The 22,184-nt window shown below is 44.3% G+C and overlaps 1 protein-coding gene across 4 annotated transcripts in view; it reads right to left on the bottom strand.

Moving 5' to 3' along the window:
• The window catches only part of LOC144761737 (HAUS augmin-like complex subunit 3), a 185,909-nt gene that overhangs the window by 106,657 nt on the left and 57,068 nt on the right, over positions 1–22,184 (bottom strand). For all 4 annotated transcript variants that reach the window (XM_078646988.1, XM_078646989.1, XM_078646987.1 and 1 more), the window contains one exon: positions 10,957–11,873. In XM_078646988.1, coding sequence (XP_078503114.1) covers positions 10,957–11,865 — 909 coding nt within the window. In that variant the 5' untranslated portion in view covers positions 11,866–11,873. The remainder of the gene's footprint in view (positions 1–10,956; positions 11,874–22,184) is intronic.

Here is a 22,184-nt window from a genome sequence, read left to right as displayed (position 1 = left end):
TGTATTAAGAGCCATTTCATGTGTAATTTCCGCATTTCATTCATGCTTATTTCAAAATATGCGTTTAGATTTAGCATTTATTATACTGCTTGAAGTGCATATAGTAATTATACTCATCTTTTCGTGTATTTCGCATTTCCAAATTTCATTATGCAAATGATTGTATTTTGGGGTGGTTCGGTATACACATGCACTACTAGTATGTTTACTATGCCTAGACTTGTAAATATGGACATAGACTACGTGGAGTGGGTGTGGTGTATTTATTATGGGTACTGTATCGATCCCTGTTTCTGACCCTTGTCTGGTTAATAATTAACTAGCAGCCATTCAACTGCACAGAAATCCGTTATCTGATTAGCCACACAACGGCACAGAAGCCCGTTATCTGATTAGGTCATAGCGCATGCCATCATTAGTCAAGCACTATTCCTCCAGCCCCCTAATAGGCATACGGTGTTCTCAAAACAAATCAAACCTACCACGATCTGGGAAATCCCCACAGCCATTGTTTTGATTTAGCCGAGAACTTCAGTAAAGAATGTGCGAACGATCAAGTTCGTATGACATCCTTATTGACGTATTTATGTCCATCCTTACGTCAATCCCGGCACCTTTCAGGTATAAATAATACCGACATTGCCTTAAGCAAACACACGAGGTGGTGACAAGATTGGAGCAGCGAGACTTGCCGAGGAGCCCAGCTGACAGCGAAGCCCACAGACGCTGCCCCTCCTTTCTGACACGCTGAGAGAGAGACGCTGCCTTTTCTCCTGCCGAGAAATCCAGCTCCGGCGCTTCCAAGCAGCCCTCGCAGGCAGCTGGAATATCAAGACCTGAGATAGAGATACCAGCCCTCCAGCCTTCTAAATCCCAGGTACTGAACTGAATCATCCTTTGTAGAGAATTCTTGAAGCAGACCCTTGGCAAAGCAAACTTAACTTAAACTGCTACTTATCTACTCCCGCCACGTATTAGGCTTAGGTCAGGTACATTGGGGTAGGCGTAGTTAGAAGCACCAGTTGAGTACGATTAGTCAATGTATATATGTATGTATCTATTTTATCCATTTAAAGTATCATATGGCTAAGAAACCATATCAATGCTTTTACAGTATTATTTTATAATTCTGTTATTACTGTATGCACTTTACTTAACTCTAAGTATTGCAATAATAGCGATTCATTTCTCTTGTATGAGAAAAGAGACTGATCAATAAATAACATCTTTTTATTGAACACGCCCGTCTCTTCCTTTTCTCTACAATCTGGTGAAACTAAGAATGCACTGAACTGACTGAGTAAAATAAGTTGTCTTTTGTTTTCACACGACTCTAGAGATACACTCTTGATTAGGGGAGAGCAAAGTTGTCATGTTCTATGGTTGTCAGAAACTAAATCCCTTCTTGTCTATCCAGGGAAGTTAAACTCCTCCTTGTCTATTCGAGAAAGTTTCTAGTGAACTCTGAGCTAGCTGGCAAACACTAAACTTTAAGTCTAATATCAACAGTAGAAGACCTAGTTAACCTCTGTCCTACGTCTATACTATTGAAGATATTATTCCAATGCGCAGAGCCTATTGGGATGATAGGAACTACACTACACCCCGAAGGCTGCAAGATGGTTCAATGGAGTATGTTCAGCTGCTCACACGGAGCTTATACAGGCCCTAAAAAATACCCCTAGAGATAAAACAGAAATTAGGGACAAAAGAAAGTCCTACAAAATTGCAGTCCTCAATAGGAAGAAGGAGTTAAGGGTACAAGGAAGGGATGCCCTTCAACAGGCTAGCATACTGAAAGACAGCTTGAATTTCTGGCTGGTAGTTAACAGCCCCTTTCTCTCCGAAATTCCTAATTCCAACACGGACTGCTTAATTCCAGCAGATTAATGGGTTTCGCATTTTGAAAATATTTTTTGTGATATGAACCTGGGTGTAACAAATGAGCATAGCAAAGAGGGACAAACTAGTACACTTTAGTGTAGAGGAGGTCTATGAAGCAATAGCAAGTACATTAGGCGGAAAGGCCCCAGGCCCAGACGGGGTACCGGCCGATCTATATAAAGCAGATCCAAATGTATGGGCTAGCATTTTGTCAAATGTTTTTAAAGCCGCATGCTCACATGGATACCCAACATCCTGGTGGAAGGCAGTCATAATTCCCATTTTTAAAAGAGGCGCAAGGGACAAGCCTACATGTTATAGGCCAATCTCACTTTTAGATTCTACTGTCAAAATTATGGGAAAAGTCGAACTTAATCGTTTAACAATATGGCTGGATGACAGAAAGGTTATTTCAAACCTGCAATATGGTTTTAGGGCAGGAATACAGACATTGGACCAAGGCTTAAATTTACACTTAGCAATAGGGAAGTACACCATTGCCAAAAAGGGGATCATACATTTGGCATTTGTGGACCGGACACAAGCCTTCGACTGTTAACCAATCAAACTTGTGGTCAATTCTAAGTGATATGGGCCTCAAAACAGAGCTCGTGAATTTCTTACACGCTACTCATGAGAACACAGCAGCTGTCAGGTACAACAGTAATGAGGATTTAACTACCGCCGGAAAGTCAAAAGAGGGGTACGCCAAGGTTGTATCCTGGCTCCCCTCTTATTCACACTATACATAAATAAATTGGGAGATTTTTTAATAGGCAGCTGCAAAGACATCCCTAGGTTTGGCAACAAGATGATCCCCGCACTTTTATTGCAGATAACCGTCATATTAGCTAGAATAGCAGTGGGTCTCCAATCTCTTTTAAATGCTTTTATAACTTTTATGGACTCTTTAGATCTCTCAACAAATTTTAAGAAATCACATACTAGGTCTATTGGCCCTGGTAAATCCCCAAAAAAAGAACACATTCTATTGTAAAGGGATAGAAGGTTCCAACTTTCCCTTACTTGGGGGTACTTTTTGACGAGCGCGGGTCATGGCGCCCACAAATCACGTGCAAAAAAAAATAAAAAAATAAAAACTCGCTAGAGCAACAGGGGCAACACTAAATTTTGCCAAAAGACTAGGGTCAAAGCCCATTTCGGCACTTATGAAGATACATAAGGAAAAATGTCACTGCCATAGGGATACATCTGGGGTTATAAAGAAGTAAAGGACATTCAGCTTGAGGAAGACAAGTTTTTACGCAAGATCTTAGCAGTCCCGCACTCCACCCTGGCATATATAATACATGAAGAACTAGGGGTGGGTTACATATCAGACCAGATCGCAGTGGTCCCATTAATCCAATGGCTGAGAGTGTGGGCAAGCCCTATTATAAATTTAAACCAAATATTAATTTCGGATTGTCTAGCGCTAGATAGAGCTGAATATATCCCCTGGTTAAAGTACTTAAAGGAACTGACAAATTGGTTATGCTGCCCTGATTTATTCCGAAGTCCTAAACCCATGGATAAACTTAAAAAAAGAAATATTAAACACCAGTTTCTGATTAAGCACCAGGGCTTAAGGGAAGAAAAGGAGCGGTTAAGACCAATGGTAAGACGTTATGTTACATTATCCATGCATAACAAGTCCAACCTTACCTATGAACTGTTGGTAATCGTTTCGACTTAACAAGATTTCATTTGCAAATGGCTCCCTGGCTCTTGTCAGTTCCCCAGGGCTTTTCTAAACTTGGCACCTTAGAACCCTGTCCTTGTGACAATTTCTCTGAAAAGGACATTCTCCACTTGATTTTCTTTTGTGATTATTAGGTCTCCTTACGTAAGAAATGTATATTACCTTTACTCAGAGATTGTCACTTTGTGCAAGTTAGGCCAGCCCTACTGTACCTCCAAATGTCATCTTCCCCCATGGTCTGTTTTGGGGGTGCTAGTTTTTTAACAGGAGCAATTAGGCGCAGAAAAAAATTGGCTTTTTAACTGTCATTATGTTTTAATAGGTTTTTACTCGGAGACCCACTGCGTGTCTTAAATGGGGACGATCATTTTCTATCGAGTTTGCCACTTTGCACCTTTTACAATGTTTTTGTACGGCAAGTATACAGGGTCTTGGTCATCTGAATGACACTAGGAATATTATAAATATGGACTATTTCACTTTGAATTTCCTTTATTCTGCACTTTGCACTTTATAAAATGTCCATGTACCATATGCATCCCAGTGATTCGATTTTCTGGTTGATTACAGGAACAATGTAAGTTGAGTTTTTTTTGTATTTGACCACGTTTGCTCATTTGCACTTTATTGTTTATATTATGTTTTTGTCTTGTATGTATTTTTAGCCTTGGTTACTTGGCTGATATTAGGAATGTTTTTTTAACAAATCCCGAATGTTTAAGATGTGTTAATGAATTGCACTGTTGAAGTATATGGTTACTTTTATGACATTAAGTTGTCGAATAAAGCATTCTTGACTTGACTCTTCCGAAGCAGTTTACATGGTCGGACGAGAGGGCCCATTTGAAACCGCACTCCCCACTACCACTGGTGTCGGACTCTTCTAGAGGCTCGCAGCGGAACAGATTACGCAGGACAAAATCGAAATAGCGACATCTCTCCGGGTCTGACCGACACTTCTCGTGCCCTGATTGACACACAGTCTGATACCTCGCGGACATAATTCTGCACGTCCATAGTTTGGAGTTACTCCGCCTACTCTGCACCCAAAGAAGGTGGAGACTATGCACTGCGGCTGACCTGCACGGACACTTGTCCCCCATGGTTTATGTTCTATGGGATGGGTGGGATCCATTGGGGAGGGGGGCTCTGGGATCCTTGGTTGGGATCCTGGCGTACTCCTCACAGCAACAGATGCTCTTAGTTCTTGGCAGTATCGGGGGTGGAGGGGTTGCAGAGGAGGGGGGACCTTTTGTATTTAGAGTTGTTTACATGCGCAGACGCACCTCCCTATCTCCATTTGGCGTACTATTACTCACAGACCCCGCTTGTACACATGGCAACTCAGGCAGCAGTAGCACACGTAGGTGACCTGACAGTGGTGACATGGAATGTTAGAGGGTTGCTCAATAAGGTCAAACTGGGGGCTGTCCGAAGACAGGCTAAACGCTACAGGGCTGACATTCTCCTCCTACAGGAGACATCTCATGGGCAATAAGGCTCCCTTCCTCGCAAGGTTTGTGTACCAGCAGGTGTTTCATGCGTTTTTCACTAGGGGTTCCCGCGGAATAGCAATTCTTATCCACTGCCGCGTTCCCTTCATTTATACCAAACACTAGACTGACCCAGGTGGCAGATTTATCGGCTTGTTGGGAATACCCTACGGGGAATCACTCAGCCTAGGCAGTGTGTACGCTCCCCCACCTCTAGGGTCCACGTTTGTAGAGAATGTCACCCGACTGTGGGGCAAACTCCCTGCGGGCCCGTCTCTTAGGGGGCGACTGGAATGATACCATGTCCCAACTTGATCGGAGACTGGGATCAGGGTTAGACCCTCTGGATGTTGCCACAAAACTGTTGTTTGCCAGGACGCTGGGTTGGGTGGCATACCATCCCGCTGAGACAACCTACACAGCTGTTCATGGTTCCATGTCTCGCCTAGAATACCTGTTCATACAACAAAGATATATACATAGATTTGCCCGGGTCTCTCATCTTCTAAGAGGGTTGTCCGATCATTCTCTGGTCACAGTGACACTCCTCTTGCAACATCAAAAGCCTCCCTTTAGATGGCAGATGTCTCCCTGGTATCTGCAGGACCCCGATTATCAAGTGTTTACACACAGCAATTCAAGAATATTTCACCTTAAGTACTGACTCAGTACTGTCTATGGGAACCCTGTGGAGGCCCTGAAACCCACTATCAAAAGGCTGTACATCAGCTCTAGGTCTAACGACAAACAGAAACGCTCCGCACAGCGGACGGAGTTGGAGACTCAGTGTATATCCTTGGAGACTCACTATGCTCAGGATCCAACTCCAATCCTTCAAAGAAACTGGTCACTTGTGCAACAGCAGCTACACCAACATCTAATTGAGGAAGCAAAAGAAATCTGGCTGGCGTCTCAATACCGCATATACCAAATGGGGAGACAAACCCAGCAAAATGTTACACAGACTGTCAAGCTGGGCATGCCCTAGCCACAGTTCCAACAATTTGGGGTAGAGATGGTGCCTTACTTACATCCCTTAGGGAGGTGGTGGAGGAGTTTTCGCATCATTTTGCTGCATTATATGCCCGGAAAGAACAGCTTTCGGAGGACCAGATAGCAGAGGTGATTAGATCAGATGCAAGATCAGTTAGACGACCCCATTATCATAGAAGAGTTGATGGCTGCGTTGACTGCGATGCGACAAGGGCGGGCCCCGGGTCCCAATGGGTGCCCTATGGAGTTCCTCTGCTCGAAAATGGTCACACTGGGCCCCCACTTGCTGGAAGCAATACATGAATCCCTTGAGAAGCAACTCCTGCCTTCGGACTGGCGCCAGGCTGAAATTGTCCTCTTTTTAAAGCCCGGCTTCCCACTGGAGGACCCATCCTCCTACCGCCCTATCTCCCTAATCAATTTCGAAACCAAGTTATTAGGGAAAGTCTTAGAAACCACCTGCAGGCCTGCATCCATGATTTAGTCCATTTGGACCAATCCGGCTTTATGCCACACCGGGCAAACCGCCATAACATCTGTCGGATCCATAACGTTATGGCCTTGGCTCCGGAGATAGGCCGCCCCGCGGCTTTGCTCCTAGCCAATATAGATAAGGCCTTTGATTCCATTAGCTAGGAGTATTTATTCCAAATATTGGAGGCGATCAATTTCGGTCCATGCTTTCTGGCCTGCGTGCGCCTACTGTATACTAAACCAATGGCCTCAGTACATATTGCGGGTCATCGATCCCCCCTTCTTCCCCATCAGCCGTGGCACACGGCAGGGTTGCCCGCCTGTACCACCCCTTCTTTTCGCCTTGGCGGTAGAGCCCCTGGCGGCATGGGTTCATGGGGATCCGGTTCTTAGAGGCTTTGACTGGCCACACTCACAGCCAGACCATATTGCACTATATGCAGATGACGTCTTGTTTTTTATGACAGACCCATGGATCTCGGGACCACGTATCCTGCAGATCCTCCGGGTCTATGGACAAATGACTGGGCTTCACGCTAACCCCGCTAAATCAGTATTGTTCCCGGGGTGCGGTCAGCAGGGTAAAGCTATGTGGGCATCTCAGCTCAAACATGCTACAGACAGGTTCTAATATCTCGGAGTGTTTGTGTCTCCCTGTCTGAAGATATCTTGGGTGCGCAACATATCCGCTCCTTGCCAGCCTCCGCAACAAGACTACTGTCTGGTCCTCCCTACCTCTCGCTGTATGGACCTTCGGCCATCTTCAAGATGGTCTTGCTCCCCAGAGTGCTCTACAGACTTCAACATTTTCCATATCATATACCACGAGCGTGGTTTGCCCAAATTAACGCTATACATAACAAATTCTTTTAGGGGGAGGGGAGATTAGAGTAGCGCTACAGACCTGTGCGCAATCCACCTACAGCGGCGGCATCTCTGCCGCTGATGTGGACTACAATTAGATAGCTGCCCACCTTTTAGTCATCAATAATTGGTGGTATAATTCACCTGTGGACCCTACGTTCGCTCAGGAACATACCACCATGGAGAGGACTCCCCTCCTACGGTTGCTATATAGTGCACAGAATCTGGACTTTTTAACACATGCTACTCGAACGACGATCAGACTATGGCGGTACACCGTCCACCGAATGGGGTGGCACATGCGGGTCACACAAATGACGCCCCTGTGGTACCGTAACTATATGCGCCAGGTGGTCGCATTGAAGGGGTTCTGCCAGTGGGACTCGATTGGCATTTCCACATTAGGTGAGGTTATGCGGGGTACCACCCTAAAATCCTTTCAGCAACTGCAGGTGGAATTCCACCTCCATAAAACCCAGTTCTACAGATACCGCCAGTTATGCCATGCTTTGAACCCCTCACTTACAAACTTACCTGACCTCCCTGAATATCATCCGTTGGAGGGCCGCCTCCTCATGGGTGATCTAGGCGATCTAGGCGCACACACAATCCGACAAATCTACCGAACACTGACCACACATTCCATCACGACTTCACAAAACGAGGAAGGCGTGGCAGGATGAGGACTGGGCGGAGGAGATAGCTAGTCGCCGGGGCGTTGCGGTAGCCTCCAGATACAGTCTTATTCAGTTTAAGTATGCCCACCGTGCATATTACACCCGTGTCCGTCTTTGGAGGATGGGAGTCATTGTAGCCCCTCAATGTCTTCTCTGCGACAGGGAGGAGGGACCATTTCTCCACACGGTATGGAGTTGCACTGCTTTACTGACCTTCTGGTGCAGAGTTTCAAACGGCCTTAAAGAGGTACTGTCCTGGGACCTTGCATACAATCCTCGACTATTCCTGCTTTATAGCACACAGGGCATAGGTGAAAATAGCTATAAGCAGCACTGACTTTTCCTTGCTCTCACGATCGCGAAACATGATATTCCGTAGTTATGGAAGGTTACACTACCACCAACAATAGTAAAGTGGCGACAAGAGCTGGACAAATGTATGGGCGTTGAGATAGTGTTTCAAGCGAGGAGCTGCCCCCAAAAGCATAGAAAAATATGGGCTAGATGGGCTGAGTACTGGGGTGTTGTCCACCCTCCTCTTCCTTCACAATCCCCGCAAATATTTCCATGGGCTTTTTGTGGGCCATAATGTATGAGGTATTGTTTCTTTAGATATTCACATATATTGCAATTTGCTTGCCAATGCGGGTGAGGTGGGAAGGTCCGAGTAAAGGTTTCAGTTTCTTCTTGTTGGTTTTATATAAGAATGGTACCCATGGGTGTCCCCATGTCTTGTAACATGTCCATACATTGTTTTCAATTGGATTATGTTGGGCGATCGCCCAAATGGTACTATAAAAATGCAATAAAATATGTTTTTTTTAAAAAGTGGCAGGCACTATGCCGCATAATTTGCCTTGTGCCGTTACATCATTAAGTCTACCGTGCAGCATAATTTGAAGCTCTCCTGCCACATAATTCCAGTGGCCCTGTGTATAGTAAATAAGAGAAGGCACATTTATTAATACACTTGTTTCAAACAAAACATTTAAGTCGGGCAAGTGCATTTTTTACAAGGTGACTTTTGTTCTTGGGTTTTTCTTCAGGCCTTTTTGGGAAAGGGCAGGGGCTACACTTGAGAGGATATATTTGGGGGGTGGTGACTCTTCAGTTCTAGTGACAAGAATGGAAATTCCCCTGCGAGATAACAGGAGTTACAGGTAAGAGGCTATCCTTTGTCAACAAAGATCCCTACCAATTCAGGGTACTAACCTGGGGTCATGGACTCGCACAAAAGTGTAGGTTTGACTTTGCGAAACAGGCCCTCAGAGCTCAACAACCACACAGACCCCAATAAGTAAATGCTATCCGAGTGCTTTTCTATTTGAAAAAAGAAATACTTCACAGCAACATGTAATACAGTGCATAAAAAAAGAACACTACTAGCTGCCTGTCTTGTTCTACCTCACTGTCCTCCAACTTCCACAAGAGTTTATGGAGGGAGTTCTGTAATATATACTCTACCTCCACGCTGACTCATCTCAAACCTCATTCTACTACTTTCCAATGCACTAACCTATTTCTCATTCCATACCTCCGTCCGACCTGCGCACAGGAATGTCCACCGCGGCAAAGCGGTTAATATTCAGATCTCCAAAACAAGCTTTTCTAAACACTTCCCTCTGACACTTCCCCCTCCACCTTCTCTTTACTCATCCCAAACTCCCCTCCTACTGCTATGAACTGCCAAAGAAAAACCAAACAAAATTAAAAAAAACTTCCTAGACCCTTCCCTCTTCTATCCCCTCACCATTCTTTTTCAATCCAAATAACAGACAAACATGTCCACTGCTCAAATTAATTTCATATTTCCCTATACTAATTCCCCACTAATCCGGTTTGGGTTCCGGAGTAGACTGTTACTCGCAGAAATGTGCTTCAACACCTCATTAGCGGAAGCAAGCGCTATGTAAATCCAAACCCTTCTCTCTTCCATCTCTCCACTATCCTTTCAATCCAAATAACATATTCACCACTTAAATTAATTTCATATATCATTATACTAATTCACCGCGAATCCTTTTGAGTTCCGGAGTAGCCTGCTACTCGCCAAAAAAACGCTTAGACACCTTGTAAGCGCTATATAAATGCAATTACAATACAATACATTACATTGTAGCGGTTTAAGTACCTAGAGCCAATGATACGGTCTACAAAATAATCTGCATAGACTGGTTAGCTTGAAACAATGGTAGATCTAATCAAAACTATTTCTTCAAAGGTAAGCTGTTTAGGGTAGCAAATCATTTGTAAGGATTCCCCAAATCAGACACCATGGACCCGATTCACAGAACTAACTGAAGACAAAATCCTAAACTTACTACCATTTTGGTATTCACAAAAGGCACTTACTCATTTCGGTATTCACAGAAGTTAGGAGTCCTAACTTTAGGACTGATAAATGCCTTCTGTGACTAACGAAAGTCTTAAAGTTAAGATTTTTCTCAGTTTAGGAGTAGTAAAGTTAGGAGTACTAACTTTACTACTCCTAAACTGAGAAAAATCCTAACTTTAAGACTTTTGGTTTTCACAGAAGGCATTTAGGAGTCCTAAAGTTAGGACTCCTAACTTCTGTGAATACCGAAATGAGTAAGTGTCTTCTGTGAATACCAAAATGAGTAGGTGGCTTCTGTGGATTTTGTCTTAAGTTAGTTCTGTGAATCGGGCCCCCTGTCTGGATCATATGTTCACGTTCTTAACTCAACTTTTTTGTCTTTACATTACTATGCACTCCTTGCACCCCCCTAATGCCTTTCCTGTTGGATGAATGTAGTAAGGTTTCATCCACACAGAAACTTAGATGGCATCGGTGAAAACCGTGGTGAAAGCTCAATTTGGTAGGACAATGGCTTGGAATAAGAGGACTTACCTGGCTGCTAAGTAATCCCAACAACTCTTCAGCATACTTCAGTCCAGCTGAGGTTCTATGCTCTGTTGCTTCAAGGGAGAGCTGCTCCCTCAATCTGCAGACATGATTCTTTTCTAGCTGTAGGAGTTCTTGTTCCAGGTCTTTGTTGGTGTTCTCCGTGCTACATTCCAGCACTTCCTTTGTTACCTCCTTCATTGGTGCAGCATTAAAGCTTGCCTCCTTTACTAGCATTATATATTCTGTCACAGCTTTCATACAGGTATCCTCTAGGCGGTTATACTGAGATAGATTGTTCTCTGAGAATAGAAGTGGTGTGGTTGGGGGCCTGCAGTATTCATCGTGCCAAGGTATCAGCTTCGGGATTATTTTACTCGTTTGTGAAAGGGTATCATTTTGCTTGATATTTTCATCTCCCAGTTTAGGGTAAAGCTTTTTCAAATCCCTCTCAGCATTTTTCACACAATCATTTAGAGAGTTGGATTGATATGCCTGAATGGAGCAGCAAGCTCGTACCTTGTCCAATACAGTATTTTGCCGCTCCTTGAGGCATCGGAGGTGCTTTACCTCTTTCTCCAGACCCCATCCCTCCACAGCACTGCTGGTCATGGACATTTGCCAGCTCGACACAGCTTGTTCCAACTCCTCCTCCACCATTATGGTCTCTTTGGCGGCTTGCAACTGTTGGAACGCTTTTATTTCGGTTTGGGACACCACATTGCTTTCATCCAAACCACAGAACCAGTTGAGGAAGTGTGCAGACTCTAGGTCCTCGTACAGCCAATCAAAACTATTTCCTTGAAGGTCCGCTGCTTTAGGGTAGCCAATCCTTTGTAGTGTTTCCACAAATGCAGAGCCCCGGGATTTGACACCATCCAAGGTGGAGCTCCTTGACTTTCTTTGAGCAAACATGGTACATGCTAGAGGGGGAGGGGTGGAGAAACAAAATAAGAATATAAGAATTGTAGTAAATGCGCTGTATGAAGCACACAACTCTAGGATTACTGACCATGAAGGGTGAAAAATATTACACAACCCAATAATTAGTTATTAAAATGCATGAATAACTGTTTGGGGGAAGGAGGGCACATATATTGAGTGAAGTGCTTGCAAAAAGGTTTACAGCGGCAAAAAGCTTATGTCTCACCTTCTTCTTGAGCGTGCTGTAGGGCCCAGTGAGGCACTGGAGTCCTGAATACGTTTGGAAAGATGACATGAAAAAAAATAATGCCTTCAGGTGTTTGGTTCAGGGTTCCTCACTATAGTGTAAATGTCTTTCACTAAACCAAGCGAGAAGTTGCCTTTATAGAGTCAAGTGCTGTGGGTGGCCATTGGCAGAGGATGACCTATGTAAAGACAACATCATTCACGAGATCCAAATTGAAGTGATAAAATATCCAGACAATGCAGCAATGAGTATACTAGATCCTCCTCTGAACCACTCATAAGGGGGAAGAAATACAGGTTAAGCATTAAATACATCTAAACATATTTTTGTTTTAGTTTTATATAGTGTATACTTGCCCAAGGATATCGGAGCGCTTTACAGGAGCAAACAAGGAGATGGATGGAGCGTTGACATTTTTCAGACCCTCACTCCCAGTCACTATTAGATCTGGGTTGAAATCATCATCATCATTCTTTTGCTCACTTTGCCACCCAAGTTCAGACCCAGCCATATGCAAATCAGTCTTGATTCTGTCCCTCATGGGAACAGTCCAGCCCAAACAGCCAAGCCAGGTCTTCCCTGGACCGGAAACAAGAATCCTGGGACCAGTTTAGGGGTGTCACCCCTCATAAGCCAGGCTACCTGGAATACAGTGGCACAGTGCCACGTCTGGGCATACTCTGGCAACTGAGGGTAAACAAAGCACACGCAATAAGATGATAGACTGAGCACTGAAACTTTCCAGACACTTACCGCCAGTCACGATTAGATCTGGGTTGAATCGAAATGTGCCTAGTATAGTAATAGTAAGTTTCAATTCTATTAAGGACATGGAGGCGAAGATTATGCTTTTCTCTCTTCGCTTTATTATCCAACCAATTTTTTCAGCAGCCAGAAAAGCATCAAACTTCAATCATTTCCTAAAAAGGGGGAAAGAAACACCAATTTACAGAAAAACCAACTGAAAACTCAAAACGGGACTACAATTCCCATAGTTCCAAGAGGTATTGTCCTATAAGTCCATCAAAAGTGTTCATGCCATCTACATAGATCCTTGATCTTGGCTGTCCTTCCTCTTTCTTCACGCGAAGCACGCACCATCGTTATTGGCCCTGTTTTGCACCATAATTTCCTAAAAGAGACAAAGACAACGTAAGGGTCACCATGTACAACCTTACCATGTCAACACTATAATCAAATCCAAACCACCAGTCTGTAACACTAGCAATACTATCAGTAACTACCGTGAATATTGCAGAAACGGGGGGGCGAAGCTAGCCAGCGAAGGAGATGGCCGCCTGATCCGTCGGCTCCTCCGTCTCAGAACCCATCCGTACAATTATCCTGGGGTGGCAGTGCCCTCTGAATCTTCAAAAAGCCCCACATTGGGACCGGAACAGTTTTGGAACGTGTTGGCAGCTTTTGGGCGCATTGCACGGTGAGGAACACCTGAAAACTGGTTCCCTCGGCTGGCCGCGTGTGTCGTAGGAGACGCGGCCTGTGGGAAGCAGCGACGCTCGAAAGCAACAGTACTGCTGAGGTCTCCTGCTCGGGACCCCCCGGTGTTGCTGTGTGGTCGAGAGATTCCCCGGGAGCAGCGCGACGTGAGAAGGCGAGTGACCTGGAGCGGCCGTGGGAGGCCGCCGGACAGATCAGGGTGAGACGCGCTGATAGTGCGGCACAGGGCGGACCCAGAGATGTAATTGAGTCCTCAGCTTTGGCGATTCCGCTAGGCCTCTAGGCCCTCACCCCCGAGCGGAGCCGTGTGGAGTGCGAAGTAGGAGGTGGAGATGCTCCATCGTTCCTCCCCCCCTGCAGGGAGAGTACTGTACCCACCCGGGCGCTTACCGGAAGGTGCGGGTGAGCAGTATGATCCACGCCGAGGAGAGACTGTGAGAGCGGCAGTGTTGGGCCCGATTGCACCTCCACGGAATTGTCGGCGGCGAAACGCACGTGGGCTGGATGGGCCTGCCGGTGCTTGGTGGATAATAGGGATCGACACCAATATCGGCCTCGGAGCCCCCTCTAGACCTAGAGCGTGTAATACAGTTGGGAACCTTGCTTAAAATTGATGAGGCCCCCCTGGCGGAGTGAGACCTGCTACATGTGTGGTAGATCAACATAACTGAGGGAGAGCACGTATAACAGACGGTACACTGATGGGGCATGCATCTCGGCCTAGGAATTGCCACTGAGGGATCGGCGCAGGGTGCTCTCCTGGACCCCCTCCACATCGCGGAGCCCTTAGCAGTGATAAAGGCGCAATTGGAAACTGGTGCGGGGACTGGACTCTGAGTTAGCACTGGAGGTTGATACACATGCAGGTTGTACTGACGCAGTCATCAACAACTGCATTGCTGCTTGGCAGACACGTACTCCACAACGCTAATCACGGGCTACATGGTACAGGAGATCTGAAGCTGTTCGCTTCCCCTGGTAAGATTTAGCCCTGCTGGGACCGCGTCGGTTGTGCCAGACGCGAACTCGAACCGCTTCCCCGTACTCTCTCTGACTTGGAGATTGGAGTTACCTTACTAGACTGAGTAAGCCCGCACGTACAGGAGAGCACTGCAAGTATAACGGGACATTCTCAGTTGCATTCCTAAGTACAGAGGGACACAGATTGACGCAGCCAGAGGAAACAGAGTTACCGGCGCGGAGTCCCTATAGAGAATAATCAAGAAGCTGCTTGGTACCACCATGGGGCGTCCGGATCGTACTCCACCTAAGCTTACCTTTGAGAACGCCAAGAAGACCAAAGCCATGGATCCTCCACCTGATGAGACAACTGATGACCATGGCCAATCCGGAGTAGGGGAGTCAACGGAGCCAGACATCAAAGGTCTATTACTAGCTATGGAAAAGAACTTGCAGAGCGGCATTGCTTCCCTAGGTACTAAGATGGACGCACTTACGTACCGTATGGACCGGATGGCGGAGAGGCTGGACAGGCATGCCGAACGTATTGACATGTCGGAACGCAGAATTGGGGAAGTGGAGGAAGCGCAAACGACATTGGACACTGAGCATAAACAATTGGGCAAAGTGATTCAAGTTCTGCAAGACAAAGCGGAGGATTTGGAGGCGCGCTCCTGTAGATGCAATATACGCATTACTGAAGAAGCTGCTCGGTGATCACGTTTTCTCAGAAATGTTAGTTATTGAGAGAGCACATCGCACCCGTGGCCCAAGAACAAAGCCGGAGGCCCCACCGCGTCCTATAGTGGCTAAGCTCCTCAACTACAGGGACAGAGACACTGCTCTGCGGTTAGCTCGGGAGAAACAACCACTCAACTACGAAGGGTCTACATTATCCCTGTTCCCAGACTTCACTGCTCGGGTATAGGAGGCGAGGCGACAATTTGCACCCATGAAGAGGTAATTGCGTGATCTTGGAATAGACTATGCGATGCTGTACCCTGCTAAGCTAAGAGTCAACAGGCAAGGACGATCCACTATATTCACAGATCCGAAAGCGCTGCAGAAAGCTATGAAAGGCTGGCGTCAGAATGCGAGGGCGGCGCGCAGAGAAGAGTATGCTGAGGAGGAGATTGGTGATCCCATGGAGGAACAAGACTGAAGACACTCACAGCGGTAAAGGGAGGTATAATTAACAACAGGCCCTGCGGTTTGGGAGTGTTTGTGATGTCAGCGTTTTGGGTGAGGCTGTCTCCTCAAGGGGTACTGCTCACAGAGGGACTACACATGACTGTTACGGTATGAACAGATGCAACCGGACTGGGGGTCTGGAACTTGTTGATTTGAGAGCCTTCTGCCAGCGCAGTTGCACCTGCTGGGTCCCATGGTTGACTACTGATCAGGTTAGGAGATGTGTGAATGTGGTCGACTGACCAGGAATTGCTCTGAGACTTCGTAGTTACCACTTATGTTGTATAGACACTGATGGATAACATAGTAGTTGAACACCAATGCCGGCGGCTGCCGGGGCACATAGTGCACGGGACGGAGTGTTCGAGCTGTGTATATATACACTCATTAGATAACAACACTGCTTATTGATGTGTTTGGTGGGGCACTGCTTTCCTTCTTAATTTTGTTTTGTTTTGTTTTTCTCATCGTATGCCTTACTTGAGACGGAGGGGCGGTACACTGTGCGGACACAATGCATTGTTTTTTATATATCCGCATAATGTGCATGCTACCTATGCCCCCGCGTGTGTACCACACTCTACTCCAAAGGTTAACGTTTGGGGTGTTTTGTTTTTCTTTGGTGTTATTTTACTTGCTGCACTTAGAATCAGATGTAGAGGGAGGGTGGAGTTAGGGGGGCATTCTTCAGGGACTACTAGGAAGGGGGGGGGAAGGTAGGACAGGGAGACGCGGCCGTGTTGGGGTTGGGCAAGCGTTGGTGGGGGAGGGGGGGGGGGGGGGAGGTTTTTTTCGTTCATTGTTGTTATTGCTAATAGCAAATTGTGAAGTGTGACAGAGACCACTGAGGACATGATAAAACAATGCAGTACACGTTGCTTCCTTACATTTAGAGGACACGCCAGAGGACAGATACGGACGATTCCATTAACATGGCCGGAAACTTGACGGTTACCGATAATGATCAGGTGCACTCCTCATCCCCTCATCAGACACACCCTGAGCACGACACTGACAGCATAACTCTTCTAACGTGGAATATAAGGGGACTGAATGATCGCAGGAAGGTCAGGAAGGTACTTCAGTATCTCACTCGACATGGCATAGATATTGCGTTGCTACAGGAGACGCACCTCAGGAAGGATAGTTCCACGCTGCGATATCGGGGCCTTCATGGCCGAGTACATGCGGCCGGTTTTACCTTTAGCTCCAGAGGAGTGCTTACTTGGGTGAACCCGAGATCACGCTTCACATTTACGCCTATTGAGACTGATACTGAGGGCAGATATGTCATCACTAAATGTGCTGGGAAAGGTACGTCTTTTACTGTGATGAACGCATATGGCCCTAATTTTGACTGCCCTACATTTTATGTAACTCTTGCTAACAAGATCAGAGATCTAGGTGAAGAACATGTCCTGTGGGGGGGAGACTTTAACCTTACACTACAGCCAGATCTAGATAGATCGGACCGACCTAGTAGACGACCATCAGCTTCTTCACGTGCCCTTACTGCGGAAATGGCTGGACTGGGCTTACAGGATGTATGGAGGACTAAAAATACGACAAAAGGGGGATATACACATTATTCATCACAGCACGATATACACACTAGAATCGATTATTGGCTCCTCTCCGGGGTGCATGCCTGTGTAACGCTCCCAAGCACCTATTCAGACCACTCCCCTGTACTGATTTCCCTGAGAACCCTGCAGAAACGTCCCCCCCTTTCTCATGGCGCATGCCGCCGTACGCTTTGCTCGACGATGCCTTTCGTGAGGAACTAGCAACGGACATTGAGGACTTTTTCCACAGGAACGAGGGGACGGTGGAGTCATTCCTAACTGTATGGGAGACCTTTAAGGCATATATCCGCGGAGTCATAATTTCTAAGCATGCTGGAGTCCTTCGGTCCATCAGGGACCGCCTCAAGCTATTAGAAACTTGCCTCCAGGAGATAGAGACGCGTATAGTACAAGAGCCAAATGCGGATCTGACACAGGAACTTGCACAGACGATTAGCAAATACCACGAGAAGGTGGACGCCGAAGTTAGACACTTAGGAAAATACGCTATCGCCCGTTCCTACGGTGAGAGCGATCGCCCTGGTGCAGTACTAGCCAAGATAGCTAGGCAGCGCAGGCAAACTATGCCCTCACCTGTGGTGCAATCTTCCGCAAACGGAGACGAGATGACTGATGAACAGACCGCAGATCATTTAAGAGTATTATGCAACCCTGTACTCTACCAGAGGGCCGGCCTCCGAAGATAATATCCTTGATTACCTCACATATATTCAATTGCCCTGGCTCACCAACACTCATCTAGAGTTTCTCGTTCAACCGTGAAGAGATAGTCTGGGCTCTGTCCTCTATGAAAGCTAGCAGTGCTCCGGGCAATGATGGGTTTCCAGCATCATTTTATAAAGCGTTTCCTGATATACTGATCCCTAAGTTACTAAAACTAGTTGAACAGGTTGCAGAATGCGGAGAGATGCCTCCCACAATGCGCGCAGCGACTATTATTGTGGTACTGAAAATTCTGGACTCGTGTAATAAACTTTGTCGTAGCATGACGATTTTTATATCAAAAGACCGAGAATGGCTAGTACACTATGTACAAGCATTTTCGTCATATTCCAGTAACGATTTCACCTCGAAATCGTCATTTTCGTACTGAACCCTTGGCTTCCATTTTGTGAACGGCAGCCATTTTGTGGATTGCCCTTACAGTAGGCCCTCACTGTGGCAGAACAAGTATTTAAGGACATAACCATAGCATGGGTTTGTGCTGACTCCTGCATGACCTGACGAAAGTGACTCCCTTGCCCGAGGCTGACCTCGTTGAGCCAGTTCCTTGTTAGGCAGCTGGTCCGATAGAGATCAAAGAGCAGGACATTGCAATGTTTATTGTACACGCACACACCCCTTTATCTTGCTCCTATCTGTTTCTGTTCCTTCTTTATGGTGTGGGCTGCGGGCCTTTTCATTATGGGTCTTGTCCAGCTTGTCTAAAGAAGAATGTTTATTATGGGTTTGTTTGATGAATAATTTTGGGCTGGACAAACTGAAAAGTGGGTTTGTCATCATACAGTGCTTTGTGTGCACGTCCTGGGAGTGACCAACAATAATGTACTTCAAAGAGAAAATGTGTGCCTAGGGCATAATAAATGGTATAAAAGGTCTGTGCTGAAACCATTCAGCAGACTGCCTCATTCAATTGCTAAGGCAGTTGGGTGACGTAGCCTCACTTAATTGTGTTTAATAAAGATGTCTTTTTCATATTTTCAGAGTCTTGTGCCAAGTTCTTGTTATATTAGTAAGTATTCCCTGAGCGAAAATTACCAAGTTCTTCAGTTGGCGCCCCACGTGGGGCTCATCAGAGAAGTGACTTTCTGTGGGAGTGATCATGCCAGGAGACTGAAATGAACTGAGGACAGAGCAAGATTCTACTAAGAAGGTACTCTGTGCACGGGGATACTGGAGATTCTTTGATTCTGCAGCCCAGTATATTTCTGACCTTCCTGATTTTTGATCCTCCACATGATGTCACTCCTGACTGATAACCTTTTTGGCGTGAGTATTCTTAAAAAGACCATTAGGTCATGTAGAACTTGACAGTTAGAATCTGGATAATATTTTGATTAGTAAAAGTAAGAGTTAAGTATAAGTGGGTCGCTCCCAGTCCTTTGTTTTTTGATTCATTGATTTTGATTGGTTCTTAGTTTGATTTGTCCTTAGTTTTATTTGAATATTGCAATTTTCAAAAACCGAGGGTCTAGTATATTTACGAGTGTATCGATAGAGATAGCCCCTTGAAGTTTGAAGCTAGATTAGTGAGCTATAAGATGCCTGATCTTAGCGAATTTGGAGATTTGTGTTGGCCAACTTTGTATACGTTTGGATTAGCCGGCTTCCCCTAAAGATCTAAATAGGTTTAGATTTAAAAAAAAAAAAACATATTTCTTCCTTGGTGATGTTGTATCCCCATGGAATTAAAATATGACATAATACAAAACAAGGATCCTTTGTTCTGCGCAGTTTTATTGAATGGAGATATGCAGAACGATTTTTGGTGTTCTGCCAGCCAAAGCTGGTGAATTAAGTGTATTGTGGCTTCGTGCACATACAGCAGTCTGTTGGGCTATGTTTTTTGCAGTCTTTTGGAACCCTATTGAGACGTGTTTCTTGTAAATATGACTTAGCTAGTATTTACAAATGGCTTTATTTTCGTCCTGAGTGTCGATTTGTGGGTTCAATGTGTGTATAATAGTATAATGTCTATGTGTTTTTTCTCATTAGTGTAACTTCAGTAATAGCTACAGCGCTGTATTGTGTGTCCTGAGTGTTTATCTTTTCTCTTTATGTCTGCAATAAGCTCAATGTGTTTGTAGGTTTCTTGATGTTTTCAGTCTGTTAAGTAAAATGTCAGATTAATTAATATTAAGTAGAAATTAAATAACACTCCAGCAATTTTCTATGTCACATGCAAAAAATCGCTATGTGTTGCTATTTAATTTACAGACTAAGCAAAAACGCATATGTGCAAACTGTTAAATGCTTAAAATAGATAAGTTAAAATTCACATTCACTAGGAATATGAAGGGCCTAAAAAATAATTGTGCCTTTGGTAGCAAAACGAATTTGTAGCGTTTTTTAAAGGCAAACACTTCAGCTAAAGTAAATTTTTCTTGCTAGATTTAAATGCATCTTTTTGCACGCGCATTTTTAAAAAACTTGAAATGTCTGTTTTCAGAAAAACTGAAAGCGTGCTCAGGTTTCAGCACTCTTCCAGGTTTCAGCCTTTCCTGCCTTAAGGCAGCAGATGTTTTTTGAAGGCCATAAATAGCATTGGAATGTTTATTTAGCCAGGACTTAGCACAGTTGGATTTTTTTAATTTCAGAATAGTGTTTTAAGAGGGTTCCAAAAATAAGGTTCATCACTTTGTATCACTGGAAGACATTCCAAATAGGGTTTTCTTCTCTTTAAGCAATTTTTTTAAAGTATATTTTTGGTTCTTTTGCTAAATACGGATTGCCTTTTAAAAATGGCGCGAAAAATGTCATGTTTTAAGTTAGGCTTTTTGTGCGTAAGCGCATAAATGAATGCATCTAAAAATGATAGGAAAGGGATGCAGCTTACCTTTATATGTGGAGTTATCATAAAAACAGATAATTGGTTTCATTGAACGAAAAATGATTAATTATGGAAAAATTATTTGAGAAAAAAAAATGCTTTTTAAAATCGTTTTTTGATATTTATAAAGCTTAATACTCATACTATGACCTCCTAGTATTAAAATTTGATTTAAGTTATGTGTTAAGGTGTAATTAGGTAATTTGCATGTTGGTTTTCACTTGGCGCAGGCGTAAAAAAAAAAACTCATTTTTCCAAGGATTTACATGAGATATGACTAATGTCAAATATCTGTAACGTGTAAAGAACATCCTGAGGATGATTAATATGTAAAACAATTATAGGATATTTATTTTTAAGTGCCCCAAAGATAAAAGTCGAAATTGAGGTAAATGGGTTTTTAATACAGATTCTTGTCATTTACCATAGTGAAAGTGTCTCTGGCTTCAGTAAATGCATACATTTGGGTATAATACAAACTTGCGGGTTGTTATTGAGATTGTTTTTCATAGCTCGGTGAGCCAATGTGCCCGGTGCAGAACTTTGTGTTTAATATCAGGATTGAAGGTTCTAACTTTAGCGGGGCCCATTTAGACGTTAGGTGTTTAAAATGAGTACCATTGTATAGGGTGGTAGCAAGCATTTGTTCTAAAAACTGGTATGTGTGAACCCTTCACAGTAAATGTAGTAGGCCTTCTGTCTTTGTCATGTTGACATTGTGACCTTTTAAATTTGAGCCTTGTCTCTGTGAAATGCAGAATAACCTTGCTAAACAGGCCTCTGAAAGGTGGAATTTCTGGTTTAAAGTTAAAGACTTAATTCCAAAGGGAAATATAAAAAAAGGTTTCTTAAAAGGTTTCTTTAAAAGTCCCAACATCATGACATTTGTATTTCTGCTCTAAAAAAATAATGTCTGCTAGTCGTTTTTAATTTGACAGAAAACGAAGTGTTGCATTAAGTCTTAGACAAAAAATAGGATGCAGCCTTTTACTAAAATTTTGAAGCCTACATGAATAAGTAAGAACGATTTGCCAAGTAAGAAGTTTTTTTTTTTTATCATGGAGATTGTGGCACAAGGCTAATTTTAGGTGTCAGGAAAAGGATTTTACCTCTAAAAGTTAAAAAGGCTTCATGTTGCAAGGTGACTGACAAGATGGTAACAGTTAAGTAATGGAAATTTATTTTTGTGTTTGTTAATATGTATCATGTTTTGTCTTCTGCTTAAAAGTTACAATTGATGTCTGTTTATTATATGTATTATCTATACATATTGTATATGTCGCTTTTGTGTGCTGTGTATTTTTATTTTCTTCCTTTT

Source organism: Lissotriton helveticus, chromosome 6 (assembly GCF_964261635.1).
Source record: "Lissotriton helveticus chromosome 6, aLisHel1.1, whole genome shotgun sequence".
NCBI lineage: Eukaryota > Metazoa > Chordata > Amphibia > Caudata > Salamandridae > Lissotriton > Lissotriton helveticus.
The sequence above is the reverse complement of the archived record's forward strand: the minus strand, read 5'-3'. Positions and strand labels throughout refer to the sequence as shown.